Raw genomic sequence first — 20,812 nt, 5'->3', positions numbered from 1 at the left:
CATAAAAGCAGAAACGGCACGCTAATCAGATTTGCAGAGCACACAAAGGTAGGACACATAACTCACACACTGAATAACAGAGTTAGGATTTAAAAGGATCCTGACAGGTAGAGAGCATTAGGCGGAATCTAGCACCATAGAATTCTAGAGGGGTAAATGTAAAGTCTTAGATGTAGAAATAAAAATAAATTTAACAAGTACAAGATAAGAAAGGCATTATTAGACAGCAGTTCTAAAAAACATCTGGGAGTTCTAGTAGACTGCTATAAGGCTTATAGTGAATCAGCAGTGTGACATGGTAGCCAAAAAAGCTAATGTTATCTTCAGTTGCAATAGTCTCAACAAACATTTAATAAGCACTTAGTATGGGGTCAATGAGTCAACTAGTATGTATTAAGTACCTACTATGTGAAAGACTGTGTTAAGCAACAGAGACACAAAGAAAGACCAAAAAAAATCCCTACTTGCAAGGAGTTCCCAGTCTGATGGGGGAGATAACATGAACACAACTATGTACAAAGAAGCTATATACAGGATAAATTGGAGACAGTATGAAGGTACCAGCATTAAGGACTGGGACAGGTTTATTGCTTAGCACTCCTAATACAATTTTTACAGGACTTTTACAAGATACATTCTTATATTCATCATCTGTTACCTGGTCTTGCTTCCATCTTCTGACATGCCACTTTTCTGCACAAAAAACTTCAGTGGCTCCCTATTATTTACCAAGAAAAGCTAAAAAATACTTTATCTGGCATTGAAAGTCATCCACAATCTGGTGCCACCCTACCTTTTCGAGATAGTTTCATATTACTCCCTGTAATGTACCCTATGTTCTAGTCATGCTAGTCTACTTGCTATATACCCCACACTCAACATTCCATCCCCTGCCTGTGTGCCTTTGCATAGCCTGTCCTCCTTGTCCAGAATGTTCCCTCTCCTCACCTTTGCCATTTGGAACTCTTAGTGCCCTTCAAGGCTTAGTCAAGTTCTCTTCCCTCCAGAAGTCCTTTCCTGATCCTCCAAATGTCAGCATCCTCACCATAAAAATCACCTTGTATCTACTTTGTCTGTAAGTTGCTTTTACTTTGTAACCCCAGTAGAATTAAGCTACGTGAGGGCAAACTACATTTTGCTACCAAAATGTCATTTGGTTTGATAAAGGCATACCCACTTTAAGAAAATATAAATTATAAAGATCCTAACCTAGGAAAAATATGTATTAGGGACAGTTATTTCTTTTTTTGGAAAAAGGTTCCCTACAGGGTTCTTTTAAATAGTGAGATTCCTTAATACATTTAAATTTTTACTCCATTTCCACCCTATTTGATTCACACATGTAACTTACATAATTCCCTTTCCTTATTTTTCTTATCTTAAATGAGCCACTGCTTTAAGAAGAGGCCTAACTGGAGTATACTTTATCCTCACTAGAATAGACAAGCGGTAGAACTGAAGGCAACACAGTTAACTGCCGTCCCCTTTTCCTCTACTTCCCTCTACATGTGTCTTCCACCCTTTTCTATTTTTATCTTTGCCTCTGTCATTACTAGAATGGAGAAGCAAGGCTTTCTGACTCACTCCTCTCAGTGTACCCTGTGGAAATTCAACCCAGATTATAGTTCACAAACTGGGGCTGCAATAATTGCCTGGTAAGACCCAAACTGGAAACTTGAAAAAAAATAAAGCCCAAATATAACTATTTTAACCACTTGCAAATAATCTCCCTCCATCTCCTACACTTGCAAAAGCATTTATTTCAGCACAAATTATTGTATTACTCTAAGTGGGTCACACAACAGAACTGAAAATTTAATAAACAGGACTGAAAATTGCAAAGGTTAATAAAGGTTGTCAAGGATAGCGCAGGCCCATGACCCAAATGTTCACCTAGTTATTCCTCACTTAATGCTTTATTATTCTTCTGCAATCTTAATTCAGCTAAATAAACATGCTTCAAGTGCCTTCTCAGTGCCAGATATTGTGTTAGGCATAGTAGTCCTATAATATAAAGATAAAGCTAACATTTTTCATCCTCATTTCATTATCTCCATCCAAAAAACTTGGAACATTTTGTGGTTGAAAATGCACAATTTCATGCCATTCTTTTTTTTTCTAGATTCATTTGGGGCCCCAAAGCACAACTCCCCTCCCCCAGCTTATTATATGGCCATATATCTCCTCCTGAAGTCACAGATATTCCCCATTTTAAAATGAAAATACTTTAGTACTTATTTTAATGAATCTGTGATCTCATCAATATGAGTATTCCTTCCAACAATACAGATCAAAACCCCTCCATCTCTGCCTATCCTGTGAGGTTCTTGTCCGCATCTTCTGGTAAATCTGTGCAGGGGCGCGTCTCAACGTGTTGGTCCTCTTTACATCTGTGTGCATACCAGTTAAATACAGAGACTGTCCTCTGTTAAACCCTTGCTCCCAACACATGACCAGCCTTTCTGTTTTTCATGTTTCTACCTATCTGTTTCTGATGACATCTTTAATGCCACTTCTCCTGTGCAACTTTTTGTTTGAAATATGTTGCAGTCTGATTATACCCACCATGAGCCAAGCTATTGACCCTCACTTAGATACTTAACTCTAAAGCAGTATCACCAGAACAATAGTGTGAAAATACCAGGAAGAATCTTCAAGTTCTTTGTTTTAATGTGATTAATGTCTTTACAATTATGTTCAAGCTGAGGAGGAAAAGATTCCTGTTTCTGATAGAATTTCCCCATTTATTTCTTACATTTTGCTACTACAGAGCCTTTCTACCAGAAGACCCTCTAATCTCATTTCCCTGAAAGGCTTCCAAGATAGAATGTATTGTATTATCCTGCACCTTCTTAATCCACTCAAAAAAAAACCCAAAAAATTCTAAACTAAAAGCTTCACAAAGCAAGAAGAAAAAACTGTCAGGAGTCTCAGCCCACAAGTCAGATGATTTTTTTTCACGTGTTCTGAGGAAAACTCCATATTATATATGTAGATAGTCTTTGAGAGCTTCTCCAAATGCTGTTTCATCAAGAATTACTGAATCAGGGACTAGATTTCTGAGTCTATCCCAAATTGTCACTGCTTAGAAAATATCATGCATTCCAGCTCTGAATAAAAAGCCCGCTGCTGCCCCCTTGAAAAATAAAGGTGACATAACCTTTCTAAATCATAGAAAACTACAGAGCAAGAAAAACAAACAGCAAACAACCTTTATACTTGAAAGAATTTGAGGTAGTTCATATTGGAAGGCAGCCTACAGAAGCCAACTTAATCAGTTCTATTTGACAAGCACTTACTAAGTGCCTACTATATAAATGGCATTTGTGGTGGAGATTCAAAGAGAATGCCACATTTACCACAATTCTCTTCAAAATTCCAAAAAGCAAGAATGAGAAATTTCAGAGTGAGAAATATAATCTTCCCTTGGATAATTTCTCTTCTAAAGCCTTGTTGAAAGATTGGAAAAAGCAGAATTACATGTAATGAGCTATTCTCCCAACTCATACTAGCACTGGCCTCAGAACTATGCTCCCGTGTGCCCTCAAGGCTGTAGAAGTAACCCTGAGGGATAAAGTTTTTTTTTTTTCCTAATGCTATCAACTTGAGCCTCCATCTGATATACTCCCTCAGCACCACTTACCAGTCAGTATCGTTTAACTGGTTAATAATATTTAGGAGCCATTACAAAGAAATATTTACTAAAAAGATATAGCAAGAACCAAATTACAAAAAAGTCCCTCCTGAATGGGGCACGCTCTCCCCTCTATACCTCAGTCCCTGGAGAGAGTGGGCTAAAGCTTAAAATGACAGCTACAAACATTCTTACTAGCACAGAGTTCACTTCTGAGTGTAGAGTAGCCAATGGATCGGTCATTACCTTAATTACAGGACATGGCTTCTGGGCCAGTCTACTTCAGGCTGGGATGAGCAGGCCATTCTTCAGAGAAAGTTTCTTATTGGTCTCAACTATTAGCAAAGTCAGCTACATACTCCAGTTCCTAAACCTCTGGTGGTTCTTTCAACCTTTTGCAAACCATAAGATCATAGGCTAGTTAATTTTGTCTCCTAAATAAATTATGCTAAAGTCATAGATATTCCACATTTTAAAATGAAAATACTTTAGTATTTATTTTAATGAATCTATGATATCATCAATATAAGTACTCCTTCCAACAATACAAATCAAAACCCCTCCGTGGCTTTACCTATCCTGTGAGATTTTGTCCACGTCTTCTAGTAAATCTGTGCAGCATGATGCTATTCTTTATCTGTCTCGGTTGACTTCCATTCTTTCCTGCTCTTAAGTGAATGAATTTAGGAGACAAATCCTATGGTTTAACAAGAAAAGTTAAACCAAAGCAAAGACAAAATGTCACAAGGCACATAAGTATAAAATAAAAGATAAGAGAATAACCAGTATAACACTATGGGTTAGAGTGGTCAGGAAAGATTTCCTGAAGAGGTGGAACGTGAGTTGGGTCTTAAAGAATGGAGATTTTGGGTAAGTGGAGAGGACGCATGAAAATACTCTAGGCTGGAAGATGAATTTAAGCAAATAATACAGAAATGAGTATGACATGTGATCTAACATTCTAATACTTTGCCTTCCTCATAAGAATTACACAGAGCAATGGAAAAGAAAGTGCTCTCAAAAGGATGAAATGTAAAAATGAAAGGAATCATTAGTAACATAGAGCAGTAGATAGACAGTTGATAGATAGTAGATTGACAGGAGAGAGAGAGAGACAGAGAGAGAGGAAGAACACTGGCTGCATGACCCTAGGTAACTCCCTTAATTTCTCAATACCCCCCATTGGAGATCAGTTGTAGATCCACAATAATGAGGGAATTTCCTTGCTGGGAGTTCCCTGCATAAATGAAAACAAATCTGGTCCAAAAGAAAAAAAACCACTATGGGCAAATCTGGCCCTCAGTTTCCTCATCTGTAAAATGGGGATAATAAATATATGTATATTCCACCTCCAAGGATTATAAGGAAAGCACTTTTGTAAACTTTAAAGTCCTAAACAAATGTGAATTGTTGTTAATGCATGCTGAGAATATTGGCCTTTGAAGTCAAACTATGGTGCTGGATGTCAATTTGTCACCCGTTTAGCAAATGAACAAAATGATTTCTCATGGAACATTAATGAAACTATTTGCAATAAATGTATGAAGAATATGTAAACTCAATCTGTTTCAATGATACATTAGTCTAAAAAGCACTGATGTTTGACTATTAAATTTCTTCATAATAAGTATCTCTGTGGAAGTTCCAAATGGATCCCCGTATTTCTACAGAAAGTGACCTTTTGGTCATGAGGTAGCACACACAGTGCAATGGAAAGAGCCTTCACTAGATGTGAACTTAAGTCAAGACTTAGATCTGACACTAGCTGGGATCCTGGGCAAATTCATCTTTTTTAACTTGTCCATAAAATAGGGATACTATCTATAGTACCTGCCTTACAGACTTAAAAAGGGAAAATAATACATATAATCCTAATTTTTTTTATATGCCAGTTATTATTATCTATAAGATGAGGGTAATGTTTGTGCTACCTAAGTCACAACGTTGAAGGAAGGGCTTTGGTAAACTGTAACTAGAGATGTAGCATGAGTTTGTCTCCAGTAACAAAACGACAGCTCCTGGAGAGCAGGTATTTAATTTTCTTTGCCTTTGTACCCCAGTGCTTAGCATAGTTCCTAGGATACAACAGGATCCGGAGATTGGACTTCTCATTGGCATAAGAAATTTCCAATTCAGGAAAAACTCTTTCTAGCATTGCAGGGTGACACCTTCCTCAAAGTTTTATAATCTTAGAAAGTTGCCTACAAGCAAAGACAGCTTGGGTGATTTGCCTAGGGTCATACAGCCAGTCTGTGTCAAAAGTGGGACTTGGACCCAAACTGTCCTGTCTATGCAAGGTAAGCCTTCTATCCACTCCAACAGTAGACAGCTAATAAACATTTGTTGATTGACTGAATTCAAGCCCTGGGTCTGGTGCTGACAAGCTGGGTAACTGCACAGATCACTTAAACAATTTGTGCTTCAGTTTTGTCTTGTAAAATGTGAATAATACATTACGTACCGTCACAGGGATATTGTGAGAAAAGTGATTTGTAAACCTTAACATGCTATATAAAAGTCAGTATTTATCACAGTGAGGCACAACTATGAAGTAATGAGACTAATAATTTAAGTATTGGTGCTGTTCAAAGCAGTCATCCTAATACACACTCCAGTGATAATGCCATTGTTCACGTTTCTGGACTCCTCTTTGAAAAGGCTTCAGAAGCAAGTCCAGACCAGCCCTCGCCTTCCCCCAAATCATTCCCATTTCTGTATTACATTTTATGTTGGACCAAAAGTCATTTTATTCCATTGGTTCACTTACCTTATTCACTATATATGTCCTTGAATGACTTTTTTTTTCTCTTTCTAAAAACTAAACACGTTCTTATGAGGAAGATTTGGAACCACTGATGGAATTCCCCATGTGGAGACAGAAATGGTGTGAACTCTGACAAGGGAGAATGATGCAAAAAGTATTGCATTTGGAGTTACAGGACAGGGAGGTTCAAATTGAATTCAGCTTTTTACCACTTGTTGGCACAGTGGATACAGTACTGGGTCTGGAGTCAGGACAGACTTGGGTTAGAATCCAGCCTCAGGCACTAATTAGCTGTGTGAGCCTGGACAAGTCATTTAATCCTGTTTGCCTCAGTTTTCCCATCTGTAAAATGAGGGTAATAATCGCACCCCCCTCCCAGGGTTGTTGGGAGGATAAAACAAGATACTAATGGTAAAGTGTTTAGTGCAGTGCCTGACATACAAAAGGCAGCTGTTATTGTTATTACTACCTAAAAGGCCATAGGTCACTTAATTTCTTCTTCACTCTGCTAATTCACCTGGAAAATGGGAAAATTGGACTGGATGACCTCGAAAGACACTTCAATAGCTAAATCTATGGTTCTATGATCCTCCTAACAAGGTTACTCTGAAGGGAACAATATTAAGGTGTTTGCTTAAAATATGATAATAAAATAATCATTTCACCCCGATCTCTCTACCACTTATGCAGAATAATAGTAGTAGCTAATATAGTACTTTGTTTGCAAAGCACTTTACTTACTTTACCTGTAAGTCTCCTATGAGCCTTACGCCTGTGACAATACTAATTCCCATTAAAGACTTGAGGGAATTAGGGCAGTGGAAGCTTAAGCGGGCGTGTCACTGTTCGCTCGGCGATATCAGGGTGAGCTTTAGGTTATGGCTCTAGAAGCAGGCTCTCATTTTCAGGAAGGCATCACAGAACCACTGGGGCTTCCTTTAGGCCAGTGCCCTCACTTTGCAGAAGAGGAAACTCGAGGCCCGAAGGCGAAGGAGTTTGCCCAGAGTCACAAGGGAGCGGAGCTCAGACTCCACCTCCTGCTCTACGACTGGGCAGGGTCGCCTTGGGAGGCCCCTCCTCCAGCTCGGAGACTTCAGGGAGGTCTGGGGGGCCCGGGGAGCGACGGGCAGCTGGGCAGGCCGGCCAGTTCAACCTGCTTTTATTAGGCGCCTTGGGCGGGGCAGCGAAACGGAGCCGAGCCTGGGCCCTCCAGAGGCGGCCAGGGCAGAGACGTCAGAGAAGAGCCTCAGAGACCCTCCTGGGGCGGGGTCACCAACGCAGGCCCTCAGCTAGCCTGGGCTCTACCGGCCCTAGAGTGGAGGCCTCGGCTCGTCTCCTCCCTCAGCTCCGCCCCGCTCCGCCTCGAGCAGCTGAGCAGGCGGAAGGGAGGCAACCGCAGCCCTGAGGTAAGGCACTTAGACCAGCCCCCTCCTCGGGGCGCATGCGCAGGAGCCCCTCCCTAGCTTCTTTCCGCCCTCCTCCTGGAGCGGAAGTAACGTATGCGCAGACTTCCGTCCTCTTTCATCTTCTCGCGACACTTGAGGCGCCCCTTCCTTTTCTCTTTTGCGGCGGCGGCGACATGGTAGGTGACTGTGGCGGGGTCTCCGGTCCCGAGGCGGCCTGGCCCGGCCAGGCAGGGACGCCTCGCGGGCGGGATGGCAGGGAACCCTACCTCTGGTTCCTTTTTTTCCCTCCCCCTTCCCTTCCCTCTCCTCGCGGGGTTCTTGGGGCAGGGGCCGGGAGTGGCCACGCGGCCCGGGCCTGAGCACAGGCAGCGGCCCGGGGCGCACGGGGCGGGACGGCGCAGAGGCCCCTGCTCGGGCCGCCTTCCGCTCCCCGACGTCCCGACTCTTTCCCCCCGCAGCCTTCCCGGCTAAGGAAGACGCGGAAGCTCCGCGGGCACGTCAGCCACGGCCACGGGCGCATCGGTGAGTGATGGCCGGAGGGGAGGGCCACGCAGTGGGAGGGGGGGCCCTGGGCCCGGGCCTGCGGTCGTTCACTCAGGACTCCCTCTCTCCAGGCAAGCACCGGAAGCACCCCGGAGGCCGCGGTAATGCAGGAGGGCTGCACCATCACCGGATCAACTTCGACAAATAGTAAGTTTAATTTCGCCGCCCCCGGCGGGGTCGTGGTGCCGAAGTAGGGTTTCCCACCCTCCTGCCGGCTAACAGGTGGTCAAATTGACTCCCGCCGTCACCTCGTTCAAATTTCATTTTCATCTTTTAACGCGTTTGTAGAGCGCCTACTGTGTGTTGGGGGAGAGGGGAGGGAAATAGCAGCCAAAAATAGTTAATGAGATTAACTAACGTTTAGTATTTATCGGTAAGTGCATTAGAGACTCAGGCCAAACTTGTGGACCCTGTGATATCTGCAGGAAAAGTTGTTGTGATAAAGTAGATTTGTTGAAACCGAGACTTAGAGTCACATCTAGGCATTACCTGTTGTCCTGGTGTGCTAAAGTACTCGAAAAGTAACAGCTAACTCTATTCACTGGCTGGTCATCTCATGATCCATTCAGTCACCGGGTTAGGAATATTTATTAAGAAACTTTAAAAACCCTGCTATGCAGTGGTGTTGGTTAAGATGAAGAGGGCTTAGAGATTTCCCAAGGGTCACACAGCTAGTAAATGTCTGAAGCTGGATTTGAAAAGTTACAACTTCTGGCTCCAGGCCCAGTTCCTCTGGGGTGAATGATAACTCTACAATGGCAAATGCCACTTCCTCAATGAAAAGTTAAGATTTAAAATAACTCTGACCATGGGCAAGTCATTTCCATCTCTGGGTCCTAATTTTCCTGTTTTTAAAATGGGGCTGGGCTTTGGTCTTTTTAAGGACCTTCAGGGCCAGACATTTTGTTTACTTGTAAAATCTATCATATTTTGAATTACTTCAAATAAAAAGATTGTCCTTCCTGGGCAGACTTTAGTAATTAGGAATGGGCAGCTGACCCCAGGCCTGACACTAAATGATGCTGGTTTCTTTTCATCAGTCATCCAGGTTACTTCGGAAAAGTGGGTATGAGGCATTACCACTTGAAGAAGAACCAAAGCTACTGCCCAACTGTCAACCTTGATAAGCTGTGGACACTGGTCAGTGAGCAGACCAGGATTAATGCTGCCAAAAACAAGGAGGGGCTTGCCCCTATCATTGATGTTGTGCGGTCGGTAAGTGAGCTGAACTTTCACGTTGCCTACCTGTATGTATCCTCAGGCTTCAGGTTTTTAAGCTAGAAAGGGAACCTTGAAGCAGTAAATAAGAGAAATGTTTCCTTTAGCCTCCCAGTATAACCTGATGACCACATACCCATAAGCCAGTCCTTTGTCTTTGACCCGAGACTAGAGTCACATCCTGACAATAACTGTTGTCTTGGTGTGCTAGAGTCCTCGGAGAAAATCTTCTGACCATTATTCACTGGCCTTGGCATCTGGTGCCACAGTCAGTCACCAGGTCAGTTACATTGTTTTTGGCTTACTTGAAAGATTAGTGGAACTGTGTGACCAAAAAAATGGATCCACTTTTGGGTACCAGTAAATCTTACTTTGATTGTAAATGGGCTAGATAGGATAATGGTTCTTATTTAAGCTTTTCCCCCTCAACTTTCTAGGGGTACTACAAAGTCCTAGGAAAAGGGAAACTCCCTAAGCAGCCGGTCATCGTGAAGGCAAAGTTCTTCAGCAGAAGAGCAGAGGAAAAAATCAAGGGTGTTGGTGGAGCCTGTGTCCTTGTGGCATAAAAATCCAATGCTGTCAAATAAAACAAATATCTTTATTAAACATGCTGGGTTTTGCTACATTAAGGTGCTTAGATTTGAATGTGTGTGGGTTGGGAGATCTAAATTACCCTTGTTGGTCATCCATTGTTCACTGTCACTTAGAAAGATGGCTTCAGTTTCCTGACATGGGTACTCAAGGGAGACGAGTACTAGTTAGCCTCATGTTAGGCCATATGATTTGTGGAATAGTTTTTGAGTAAACCACAACAGATGAGACCTTAGGATTTAATCACTAACCTCTTCCCAGTCTTTTTTTATAGTTAACTTTTGTCCCCCAGTGTGTATCTGCAATAGGCTGTTTACTGAACCTTGTGTTGGGTTTAATCAGCAGCTGTTTAATAAATGCTTTATTTGCCTAGATACCAGGGCTAAAAAAAACCACAACATCAACATACCTATATTTTGTAAGCCAATTAGCTATTACCTGGTTATGATCTCCCTTTCCATAAAAATATCAGAGCTTGTTCTGTGTCTTCACATACATGTGATATCCACATTGAATGGTTAATATTTCCTCAAACCTGAAGTGGGTAGTGGAATAATGATCTCTTGAAGTCCTCTTCCTATCAGTACGAATGTATTATTAAGCCCCTACCATGTGACAGGCAGTGAAGATACAAAAAGCAAAGGTGGATACTCCCTGTCCTCAAGCTTCTAATGGAGGAAGCATGAGCAGAAATATATGGAAAACATCTGAAGGATTCCTAGAGACACAGGTGAGGGAAAGCATTCCAGGCAGGAGGGAGGGAGGGGTATAGTTGAGACAGTGGGCAGAAGGAAAGTCATGCAAGGAGCAGCCAGTGCAACAGTGGGGGCTGTATCCTGAGTAAGTAGAAGGTGGAAGATGTAGGGAAACAAAGTAGTCAGGGACCAAGCTATGTTGAGACTTTGATTCCACTGTTTATATTTGATTCTAGAGATAATAGGATTCACTGGTGTGGGGGAGGGGGGCAGTTTCATAGTCAAGCTTGCTCTTTAGAATTTACAAGAACTGATGCTGAGTAAAGTAAGCAGAACCAGAACATTATACACAGTAACAGCAACATTGTGCTATGGTAAATTATAAATGACACTGCTCTTCTTAGCAATACAGTGATCCAAGGTGATGAAGAATGAGCTAGAGTCAGGAGAGACAGGCAGAAAGGCAACAGTCTAAGTTCAAGGTGGAGGGTGGTGGCTGTAGGAGTATAGAAGAGGTGGGATGGTCAGAGAAGTTGGGGAGATAATAGCTACTGATTGGTTATGTGGGGTTCAGAGGAGCGAAGGATAACACAAGGTTGCAAATAAAGTTACATAGGTTTAGGACAGAAAGATACCAAATTTGGACTTGGTGAGTTTGTGATGCCTGTGAGGTATCCAATTTTAAAAGTTCATAAGCAATTTGAAATGTGGGAGTTCAGGAGAGGCTAGAATATATAAACCTGGGAGTTACCTGCATAGAGATAATAGTAATACCTAACATCAGTAAAGTACTTCAAGGTTTATTGGATACTTTACAATTGGATCATTTGATCTGGATACAATCTCAGGTGAGGAAATGACTGAAGACTTGGTTGAGGTCACAGCTAGTAAGTGTGAGGCAGGATTTGAACTTGGGTCTTCCTTTCTCCAGATCGTTACTCTTCTGTACCACCCAGCTGCCATACAGATGCATCCAATGGGTCAACAGTAGTCAGTGGTCTCAGGTAAAGCTAAGGAATATTTGGGCATGATTATATATGGGGGAAAGGGGAATATGATACCTGTAGTTAACAAGATTCAGAGTATATACAGGGGTTGTCCTAGGCAAGGAAAAGGGCCTTTGGATTGGAGTAAAGGAGATAATGGGGGTTATTTACAGGGGAAGTGATAGGAGAGGAAGCTGGTGAATGGCTTCCTTTTAGGTTACCAGAAAAGGTAGGGGCAAGAAAGTGCTGTGGAGAGGTTTAAGAAAACTTTATCTAGAAAAACTTGAAACCTCCTTCCAACTCTCCATAACCAAAGCTTTCAGCTCCACTAATAGTGCATCCATACAAAGCCATCAGGTAAAGGGATTTCAGTGTCCTTTTTACATTAGTAAGCAATCGTTTATCAGTTGTCAGGTACTATGGTAAATGATGAGCACATAAAGACAACTATCCCTCCTCTCAAGGTGCTCATATTCTAACTCGGAAGACATACATCATTAGGGACATATGAGGTAGGCGAAGGGCAGGCAGCAGCTGAGGGGACCAGAAAAAAAGTGTTAGGTCACCATTAGCAACTTTATTTCTCCTGGCAGCTGGTTTTCCCTGAATCTGGGAAAAAATAGCCAACTGTATGGAAAAGGCCATTGAATGTGGCAAGTGGAGGTCATTGGTGACAGCTGAAGAAATTTCAGTGATGCTGGAAACCGTATTGCAGGAGATTAAGCAAGAGTTGGTAATGAGAAAGTGGAGGCATTGGGTGAAGCCACCTTCCATACATTTGGCAGTAAATAGTGGTAAAGCTAAGTCCAAAACACGTTTCTAAGTACCTGCTCTAGTGTCCTTACTACCATACCACTCTGCTTCTCAAAAAGAACTGGGGGAACAAGTCCTCCTTCCTACTCTATAGGGTCTGAACAAATCTTTCCCACCACCTGAGAGTAGAAAAGCCTAGACAAGAACATAACGTATGGATTTGCAGCAAACCCTGCCCAATACTGATAAAAGTACTCAAAGTGGGTCGGTTAAAAATACAAGACTAGCATTATCATCATCAATATAAGGAGAAGGAATGGAGGAACTCTGAGTTTCATTGGTGAGGAAAACCCATATCAGTGTTATATATGGCAGTTCTCAAACTTTTTTGGTCTCAGGACGCCTTATACTCTTAAGAATAGTTGCAGATCCTCCAAAGAGCTTTTGTTTACATGGATTGTGTCTATTGATATTTGCCTTGCTAGAAATGGTAACATCTTAGTATTATGAAAAACCCCTGAAAGGGTTTAGGAAGTCCCACACTTGAGAATTGCTGTCATCATCAAAGCATTCAAAGTTGAGTCAGGAATAGTGGACATATCTACTCCACATACAGGACTAGGTAAGCATATACTATGCCTTACGCGACCTCATTTGAGGTTTTCCTTGCATACTGGAGTGGTTTGCCATTCCCTTCTCCAGATTATTTTACAGATGAAAAACCTGAGGCAAACGGATAAATGATTTGCCTGGGGTCACCCAGCTAGTTTTAAGTGTTTGAGGTTGGATTTGAACTCTGGTCTTCCTGACTCCAGACCCAGCTCAGTTCTTTACTGCACTACCCAGCTTCCCACAACCAACAAAAACCATACCTGAGAAAGGAATGGGGCAGAATTAATAAAACTTCCAAGAAAAAAAAGCCATGGTAGAGTTATACTAAGGCCTTCATAACAATGGCAGAATGACACTGTCAGGCAAGAAAAAAAGTAATAGAAAATGTAAGATACCAGGCAAGGTAGGGATTTTGTGCGTTAAAGGAGTGTTCTTCACAGTAACAGAGTACAAGCTAATGGAGATATTTGCTCCTCGAATAATACATACAAATTTTAGCTCAAATTGTTTTCTGAAACCGTTTGAAAAGAAAGTGCCCTGTATTTTATGTTTCCACGAATTTACTTACTCTGCAGACCCACGAGCAGTGTCTGGCAGCTAAGGATTCCAGTTCTGTCATACACAGGTGCCTGGCTGAGCCCAGTGCGCGGACCACAAGCTCTTACCCTGGGGTCCACGAACTTTTTTTTTCCAATGTTTTGATAGCGATTCCAGTAGAAAGGTTTGCTTTGTCACCTTTTTAAGAACTCGATTCTGCCCCTGGCGTCCACGTGGAGGCTGAACGGCCTGCCAGTCATTCACTGCAATGCGCTTATTTTACCCACGGGGGTAGGGGGGAGCCGCGCTCCCATTGGACCGCGGAAGGAGCTGGGGAGGGGGCGCCGCGAGAGGCTTTCGCCCCTGCCAACGTCAGGGTACGCCTCGCAACCTACAGGCCTCCTTCCGCTCCTCCCGGCAGACAGGTTACTCGGCCCCGCCCCCACGCCCTCCGAATTCGTGCGCGAAGTTATCGCGAGAAGACGAGAGCCACTTCTGGAAGGCCACCTCTGATAGGAGGCTTTCGCCCTGGCCCCTCCCAGAGCAAATATGGACGGCCTCCTCCAGGGGCGGAAACGGAAGTAGAGTTAAGTGAGCCTCCCTCCATTTTCCAAGCCGGCCTGTCGGTGCATCCTATGAAAGGAGCCCACCGGCTCCCGGGACTGCAGCCATCCAGTTCCAGAAAGAGCGGACGACGCCTACTCAGCTCGGAGTCTCCGAAACCGGAGTCCCCGCCCCTCTAGGCCTCTTCTGTAGGGCGTAACTCCAAAGCACTGCGTAGGTCCCCGAGGGCGCCCGCCCAAGACGTCATCGCAACCACGCCCCCTCCCCCCGCCCCGCCGCGAGCTGGAGATACTGCGGGGCAAGCCATTTACCCTCGGTCTGCTTCAGTTCTTTCATCTATAAAATGGGGAGAATAGTCCCTCCCTCTCAGGGTTGCTGTGAGGATAAAGTGAGATGTCTGTAAAGCTCTTGCAAACCTCAAACATAACTGGGGGTTTATTTCATCATCATTGCATTGCCTCCCAGGCCCCCTCTCCCCCCACCCCCATGGGTGCTAAAATGGAGTGAAATAAAGCCCGCTCAAAAAAATGCCTACTATGTGCCAGGCCTACTATGTGCTGTACCAAACGCTGGAATTTTCTCCCTCCTCAGCTAAAATCTCAGCTCCTACCAGAAGCCTTTCCCAATGCCCCTTAATGCCAGTACCTTTCCTCTGTGATTATGTCAGCACCTTGTCTGACTCGGAATACATAGGTGCTTAATAAAGGTCTCTTGGTTTGGATTACTGAATTATCTCCAGTTTAACCTCTTTTTATCTTGTTTGTACATAGTTGTCTGCATGTTGTCTCTCCCATTAGACTGTGAGCTCCTTGAGGGCAGGGACTGTTTTTTGTCTTTGTATCTTTGAGGCACGTCACCTGGCACATAGTAAGCACTTAATAAATGCTTTTTGACAACTTGCAAAAACCCCGGACTCTTTTATAAAAGGGACCTAGACGCTGGAGAGATGCTCTCCTCTTCATCCCAACTTAAGAAACAACAGATATTTGTAAAGCACCTTATAAGTTTCAAGATGCTTTTCTCACAGTTGCACATAAAAGCTATGATTACACTATAGTGTAGTCAATTAAATGTGCAATAGTATTAAGTCTTTAAAAAAATGTACATATTTTAATTTAAAAAATACTTTTGCTTTTTGTTTGTTTTGTTTTGGCGAGGAAATCTGGGTTAAGTGACTTGCCCAGGGTCACACAGGTAGTAAGTGTCAAGTGTATGAAGCTAGAAAATACTTTATTGCTAAAAAAAAAAAAAAGTGCTAACCATCATCTGAGCCTTCAGTGAGTTGCAATCTTTTTGCTGGTGGAGGGTCCAGCCTCCATGCTGATGGCTGCTGACTGGTCAGAGCGGTAGTTGCTGAAGTTTGGAGTAGCTGTTGTAACTTCTTAAAATGATGGTTGCCTGATAGATTAACACCTTCTTTCATTTGAACACTTAGAGCCCACTGGAGGGTTATTAATTGGCCTAATTTCAATATTACATCTCAGGAAACAGGAAAGCCTGAGAGGAGGGAGAGAGATGGGAACAGCCAGTCTGTAGAGCCGTCAGAATACATACAACATTCATCAGTTAAGTTCGCCATCTTATATAGGCTCAGTTTGTGGCGCCCCAAAACAATCATAATAGTAACATCAAAGATCACTCATCACCATAACAGATACAATATTTCAAACTTTTTCATTATTGTTATTATAAGAATTACCAAAACATGACACAGGGACACAACGTGAGCACATGCTGTTGGAAAAATGGCGCACCAGTAGACCTGCTGGAGGCAGGGTTGCCACAAAGCTTCAATTTGTAAGAAACAAAATTATCTGTGAAGCACAATAAAGCAGGCTATGCCTTGGTATTCAAGTGGAAGAGGTCTTAAAATACTTACATTCCAACTTTTATTTTAAGATGAAAGAAAAGTGTGGCCCAAAGAGGAAGGGCCAGCCTCCAGCTGGGCTTTGACTGCACCTACGTTATTCTCTGATGCCCAGCTCCCCCACCACCCCCCACCCCTTTCAGCTTCCTTGTCTTCTTTGATTAGATTGTAAGCTCCTTGAGGGCAGGGGCTGTCTTTTTATTATTTGTATCCTCAGTGTTTACCACTATGTCTGGCACACAGCAGGCACATAATAAATATTTATTGACAGTGACTATGAATCTAAAGCTTCATTACCCCCTCCTTTCTTTCCAAATGACGGCCTGTCCATGTTGAACATTCATAATAACATAACTTACCCATTATCAGGCTACATAAAGACACAAGGCAGCATTTTGTCTTTTTGGAAACTTTTTTTTTTTATACAGACACACATACACCAAAGGGTAGAGTACATTACTATGATTGCAAGAGGTGCAGATGAGAGTTCAGGACAGGAAGAATCATGATCCAGGACCAGGTATCACAAATTAACATTCACACCAGAGGGTCAGAAATTGTGGGATGTCAGCGAGACCACAACTGGAGGGGGACACAAGTAAGTGTGGATGTTCCGGGTTTTGTAACAATCTGGCAGCTTACATCGCCAGCCTCTTGTTCTCCAAGGAGCTGCCCACATCTTACCCCACAAGTAGGATGGGCTTTGGAGCAATTCTGAGAGCTGGGTCCTACCTGTCCTGCTTTCATGTGAAATTTCAAGGAATAAGGCTTGACAGAAACAAAACAATTTGCCCTTGTCTCTGACATCCTTCCCACTGAAGGCCTGATAGAAGAAATGGCATATTCATCAGACCCATTGAAGACATCTTCCCAGTCCTCTTCACCCTTTTGAAAAAACAAGCATAAGCCAGAATGTGGTGTCGTGGACCTCTAATGCCCTGCCACCTGAGCTTCGGAAGTCGAAACTCAAATGGGCTAAGCCAGTTGGACACCAGCACTAAGTTAGGGAGGAAGATGGTGAGCTTCTGGGAGCAGAGGGGTCACAAGGAGGGCTGAACCCAACCTGGAAACGAAGCAAGGCAATGCTGACCAGAGTGGGACTTGCCGTGAGTAGCCCCTGGACTTCCAGCTGGGGCAAGAGAGGGATACTCGGTCTTAAACGACATTTTAAATGAAACGAGCACAAAATGCTTATGAACACGAGCAGCAGGGTTCTCAGAGATCGGAGGCAGCATTGATCTAGACTGCATCAGGAACATGAAACTATTCAAGTGAGTCACTTTCAGCTCCTCTCTCAGGAGCTAATAGGTGGGTTCCCAGCCAAAGTGTTGTGGTGGGAGAGGGAAAGGGAAGGGAGGGTATGTCTTTAGCCAAAAGGGCAGGAAACAAGTCATGATGGGTGAATGATGGACACAATTTACTGTCACAAGGGCAATACGAGTGAGGGTGCTAGGCTAACTGAATTTCAGTGTTACCACTAGACTGAAAAAATCCACTTTCTGGACTGCTTGGTAATGATAGGATTCATCAGCATCTCCAGCTATGCTCCACTGGGTTTTTCAATCTTGAATTCCTCACCCTACCTGTAACCATTCCATCTGCGAAAGGTAACTAAGGCATGACTGATCATCCCTGGGAAGATGAGCCTGGATGAAGAGGGAGCTAGCTAGGGTGGGTGCAAAGCCTCAAAAGATTTAGGTATTTACCTGTGGCCCTCCCCCCCACACCTCTTGCCACCATGTGGGAGCTACTCACCTCTGCCACCCTTAGGAAGTGGACAGTTCTACGGAGAAACTCTTCCAGCCCCAAGGAGACAAAACATCTCAACTTAGAACTTGTTAAAGAAATTACAATGACTAGTTTCTCACACTCTTTAGGACCTGCTGCTCCTAAGATCCCTCTGTAATATGTTCCTTCATTTTCTTAAGACACCTTCTATAAACCCATTGTACAGAGACATCAGAATATATAAGAAAGCCCAGTCTGGGCTCATACAGTAGAAATCTCTTCAGTTCCCTATCACCACAAATTAAACACCCGGATCTGTCAGGCATGCCAGACCTCTCTCACTGGCCCACCACCCCTTCTCCTTGGTGGTGAACACCATGACTGACCATGTAGGGAGATTCTTTCCTGGAAGAAAATGTCTTCATCTTCCCTGCAGAAAAACTCTCCACTTTGCTCTATGAGGCAGGTAGCACCTCCAAACCACAGGTAGGTTGGAGACTGCGCAGGCCTCAAGGACCCAAGGGACTGAAGTTATGGGTTGAAAGGGGTAAAACTGAGCAGTCCAACAATGAAAGTGGATGTTTTTGAGACCCAGAGCTTCTTGTAATAGGCTATTTAAAGGCAGGCCTGATAAGCACCTCTCAGGGATGCTTAGGGGGATTCGGGTATATAATGCAAGGGTGAATTGGTTAATCTAAATTAACTTAGATAATTTCTAAGATCCTTTCCAACACTGAGATTCTGTGATTCTAAATGAGCAATTCTTTAACAAAAAAGGGCTCTAGAGGGGCAGCTAGGTGGCGCAGTGGGATAGAGCATGGGCCTAGGAGTCAGAAGGACCTGAGTTCAAATCCAGCCTCAGGCACTTGACACTTACTAGCTGTGTGACCCTGGGCGAATCACTTAACCCCAATTGCCAAAGCAAAAAAAAGAAAAAGAGCTCTAGAGATCACAGCTTTCTATGTCACTCCACCTCCCCCACCCCAAAATAGGTTATTTTCTTCTTAAAGAACTCTAGTGAAGGTACCATTGAAGATGTCAAGGGCTGTCTGTGGTGGATGGGGAAGCTCAGTGTAAAGGTCTGGAGCTGAACTATTAATGGGAAGTTGGATTCTGTTTGCCTGCTGGTGTTTATTTCCTTGGACGGTCCCAAAGACCCAGCCCCTGGTAGTGCAGCGGCTCCCATCAGGGAGGCCAAGGAACCACACACAAAGCCTCGGACCCAGACAACTGTACATCATTTATTGGGCACACCCGTACACTACAGAGAATGGACGCATTGTACCAAATCACCGCTGCTGCTGGCTGCAGGAAAGGGCAAACAGGAGCCAGATGGTGTCAGCAGTCGTAATGCGGAGAGATGGGGGGCTCCCGACGGCTCACTCGTAATCGCTTGGAATGGAGGAAGGCTGGGGACCCGCGGTGAGCGTCTAGGAGCCAAGTACCTTGCTGCAAATGCGGCCTGGCTGGCCTTGGTGTTTCCAAATGAGATAGAAAGAAAACTAGAGAAAAACAGAAACTCTGTAAGATAAAAACCAGTCCTCTTACACCAATGAAATGGCTTCCCTGCTCTCCAGGGCCCAAGATCAGGAGCATCCAAGTCTCTCGGCCGCAGCTCTGGGCTGAGGGACAGACTCCTCTGAGGCAAAGGTCAGTGGTTTGGCTGAGACAGTCAGTTGCACATAAGTGGCCAATCGCTGGCACCAAGCAAAACTCAATCCATGCTCTGACACGGTCCTCCCGGGAATATACAAATATTTAACACCGTTCTCCTTGCTCGTTACAAAACCAGTTCCGAAAGCTTGCAATAGACTATTTACAAACACGCATCCTGGGACATCCTGGGCGTGGATGGGGCTTGGCAGCTGTGGTCGGCAGAGGGGTAGGAGGCAGGAGCTCTATGCCAGCATCAGGGGAGGGAGACCCCATCTTCACTGCCCCTGGCTCTGTGGACACCGGGCTCTCTGCTCAGTCGGATAAATAATCTCCCGGCGGTGAGGGGGCTTAATTCTTCTTGTGAAGGAACTTCATTTTGTTGCCTATGGATGAAAGAGAGGGGGGAAGCCCCGAGATGCTCACAGGAATGGGTCACCATCACCTCTCTGTTAAACACCTTCCTCCTTGCCAGCCCTTTCTCCACCTCTCTCAGGCCAGGAGGAGGGACAAAGTCACAGATACCCTAGACCAAGCTAGCGGCAAGAGTGCTGGGCCAAGAGTTCTTGTCCCAGGTCTGCCACTCAATAACTAGGTGGGCTTTGGGCAGATCCCCTTCCCTCAGTTACTTCAAGGGGGTTGGAACTGATTCCCTCAAAGGGCCTTTTTTAGCAATGCTCTTCTACGATTCAATTACTCTGCTTGGTGAATCAACACCATGTTTCCCTAAAGAGGATGGAGGTAAGTTTGGGAAGAGCCAGAACATTTGAATTGGGCCACTCAGGAACTGTCCCTTCCCCAGGCCCTGTCCTGTCCTGGAAATAAGAATGTCCTGCATTAAGTGTGTCTCAATCAAGAAACTCTCGCTCACCCCTTTGAGAAAAAAGATCACAGCCTGGCCTCTGCAGGATGCCCAAGAACTGAGGTTGCCCCTTTTCCTGTGGCTGCCTCCTGCTAATGAGCCCCCACAAAAGGCAGCATCTCCCCTCTGGGAAGTCATGATAGGATACCGATATTCTTTGAAGATTTCTGCCCCAGAATAGCCTCTCTGGGCCTGGGTCACCTCCGAGCCTGCCCGTCTGCCCTGTAGCTACCTTATCAGTACTAGGCAGACCCCAGGCCAGTTCTCCCAGAAGTAGCCACTCACCCAAGCCTCGAAGAAATTTATTCATCCCACTCTGCTCTGTGTCAGGGAGTTCCTCTAAATACTGCTCCACTCGCTGCTCAAACAAGCCTAGGAAGATAAATATTATCTCAATTG

The 20,812-nt window shown here is 44.1% G+C and overlaps 2 protein-coding genes, 1 long non-coding RNA gene and 2 other non-coding genes across 7 annotated transcripts in view; 3 read left to right on the top strand and 2 right to left on the bottom strand.

Annotated features, from left to right (window-relative positions):
- Positions 1-7,824: 7,824 nt before the first annotated feature.
- Positions 7,825-10,190, top strand: RPL27A (ribosomal protein L27a). Its single transcript, XM_027852513.1, has 5 exons — positions 7,825-7,980; positions 8,263-8,326; positions 8,419-8,494; positions 9,388-9,562; positions 10,003-10,190. Exons 1-5 carry the CDS (start codon positions 7,840-7,842, stop codon positions 10,129-10,131), a joined length of 585 nt encoding a protein of 194 aa, XP_027708314.1. The 5' UTR covers positions 7,825-7,839; the 3' UTR covers positions 10,132-10,190.
- Positions 8,806-8,936, top strand: LOC114036250. Its single transcript, XR_003568311.1, has one exon. It is a non-coding gene; the product is annotated as a small nucleolar RNA SNORA3/SNORA45 family (small nucleolar RNA).
- On the top strand, positions 9,727-9,858 carry LOC114036249. The gene has a single exon (XR_003568310.1). It is a non-coding gene; the product is annotated as a small nucleolar RNA SNORA3/SNORA45 family (small nucleolar RNA).
- Positions 10,191-11,630: 1,440 nt separating the features above from the next.
- Positions 11,631-14,165, bottom strand: LOC114036112. The gene is made up of 2 exons (XR_003568300.1): positions 13,771-14,165; positions 11,631-11,861 (listed from the first exon to the last, which is right to left on the bottom strand). It is a non-coding gene; the product is annotated as an uncharacterized LOC114036112 (long non-coding RNA).
- A 4,954-nt stretch (positions 14,166-19,119) lies between these two features.
- ST5 (suppression of tumorigenicity 5) overlaps positions 19,120-20,812 on the bottom strand; it is a 213,514-nt gene continuing 211,821 nt past the window's right edge. For all 3 annotated transcript variants that reach the window (XM_027852699.1, XM_027852700.1, XM_027852701.1), the window contains 2 exons: positions 20,699-20,785; positions 19,120-19,937 (listed from right to left, as the gene is read on the bottom strand). In XM_027852699.1, the coding sequence (XP_027708500.1) occupies positions 19,903-19,937; positions 20,699-20,785 (122 nt within the window). In that variant the 3' untranslated portion in view covers positions 19,120-19,902. The remainder of the gene's footprint in view (positions 19,938-20,698; positions 20,786-20,812) is intronic.

The sequence above is a fragment of the Vombatus ursinus genome, unplaced genomic scaffold, assembly GCF_900497805.2.
Source record: "Vombatus ursinus unplaced genomic scaffold, bare-nosed wombat genome assembly UNPS02009770.1, whole genome shotgun sequence".
Classification (NCBI taxonomy): domain Eukaryota; kingdom Metazoa; phylum Chordata; class Mammalia; order Diprotodontia; family Vombatidae; genus Vombatus; species Vombatus ursinus.
This window is presented reverse-complemented; position numbering and strand designations above follow the sequence as displayed.

Excerpts from the sequence above, each read along its gene's own strand:
- RPL27A (XM_027852513.1), top strand. The coding sequence starts at position 7,840 with ATGCGCAGGAGCCCCTCCCTAGCTTCTTTCCGCCCTCCTCCTGGAGCG. Across the intron at positions 8,327-8,418 it reads CCACGGCCACGGGCGCATCG|GCAAGCACCGGAAGCACCCC; the intron begins GTGAGTGATGGC and ends CCCTCTCTCCAG. Across the intron at positions 9,563-10,002 it reads TCATTGATGTTGTGCGGTCG|GGGTACTACAAAGTCCTAGG; the intron begins GTAAGTGAGCTG and ends TCAACTTTCTAG.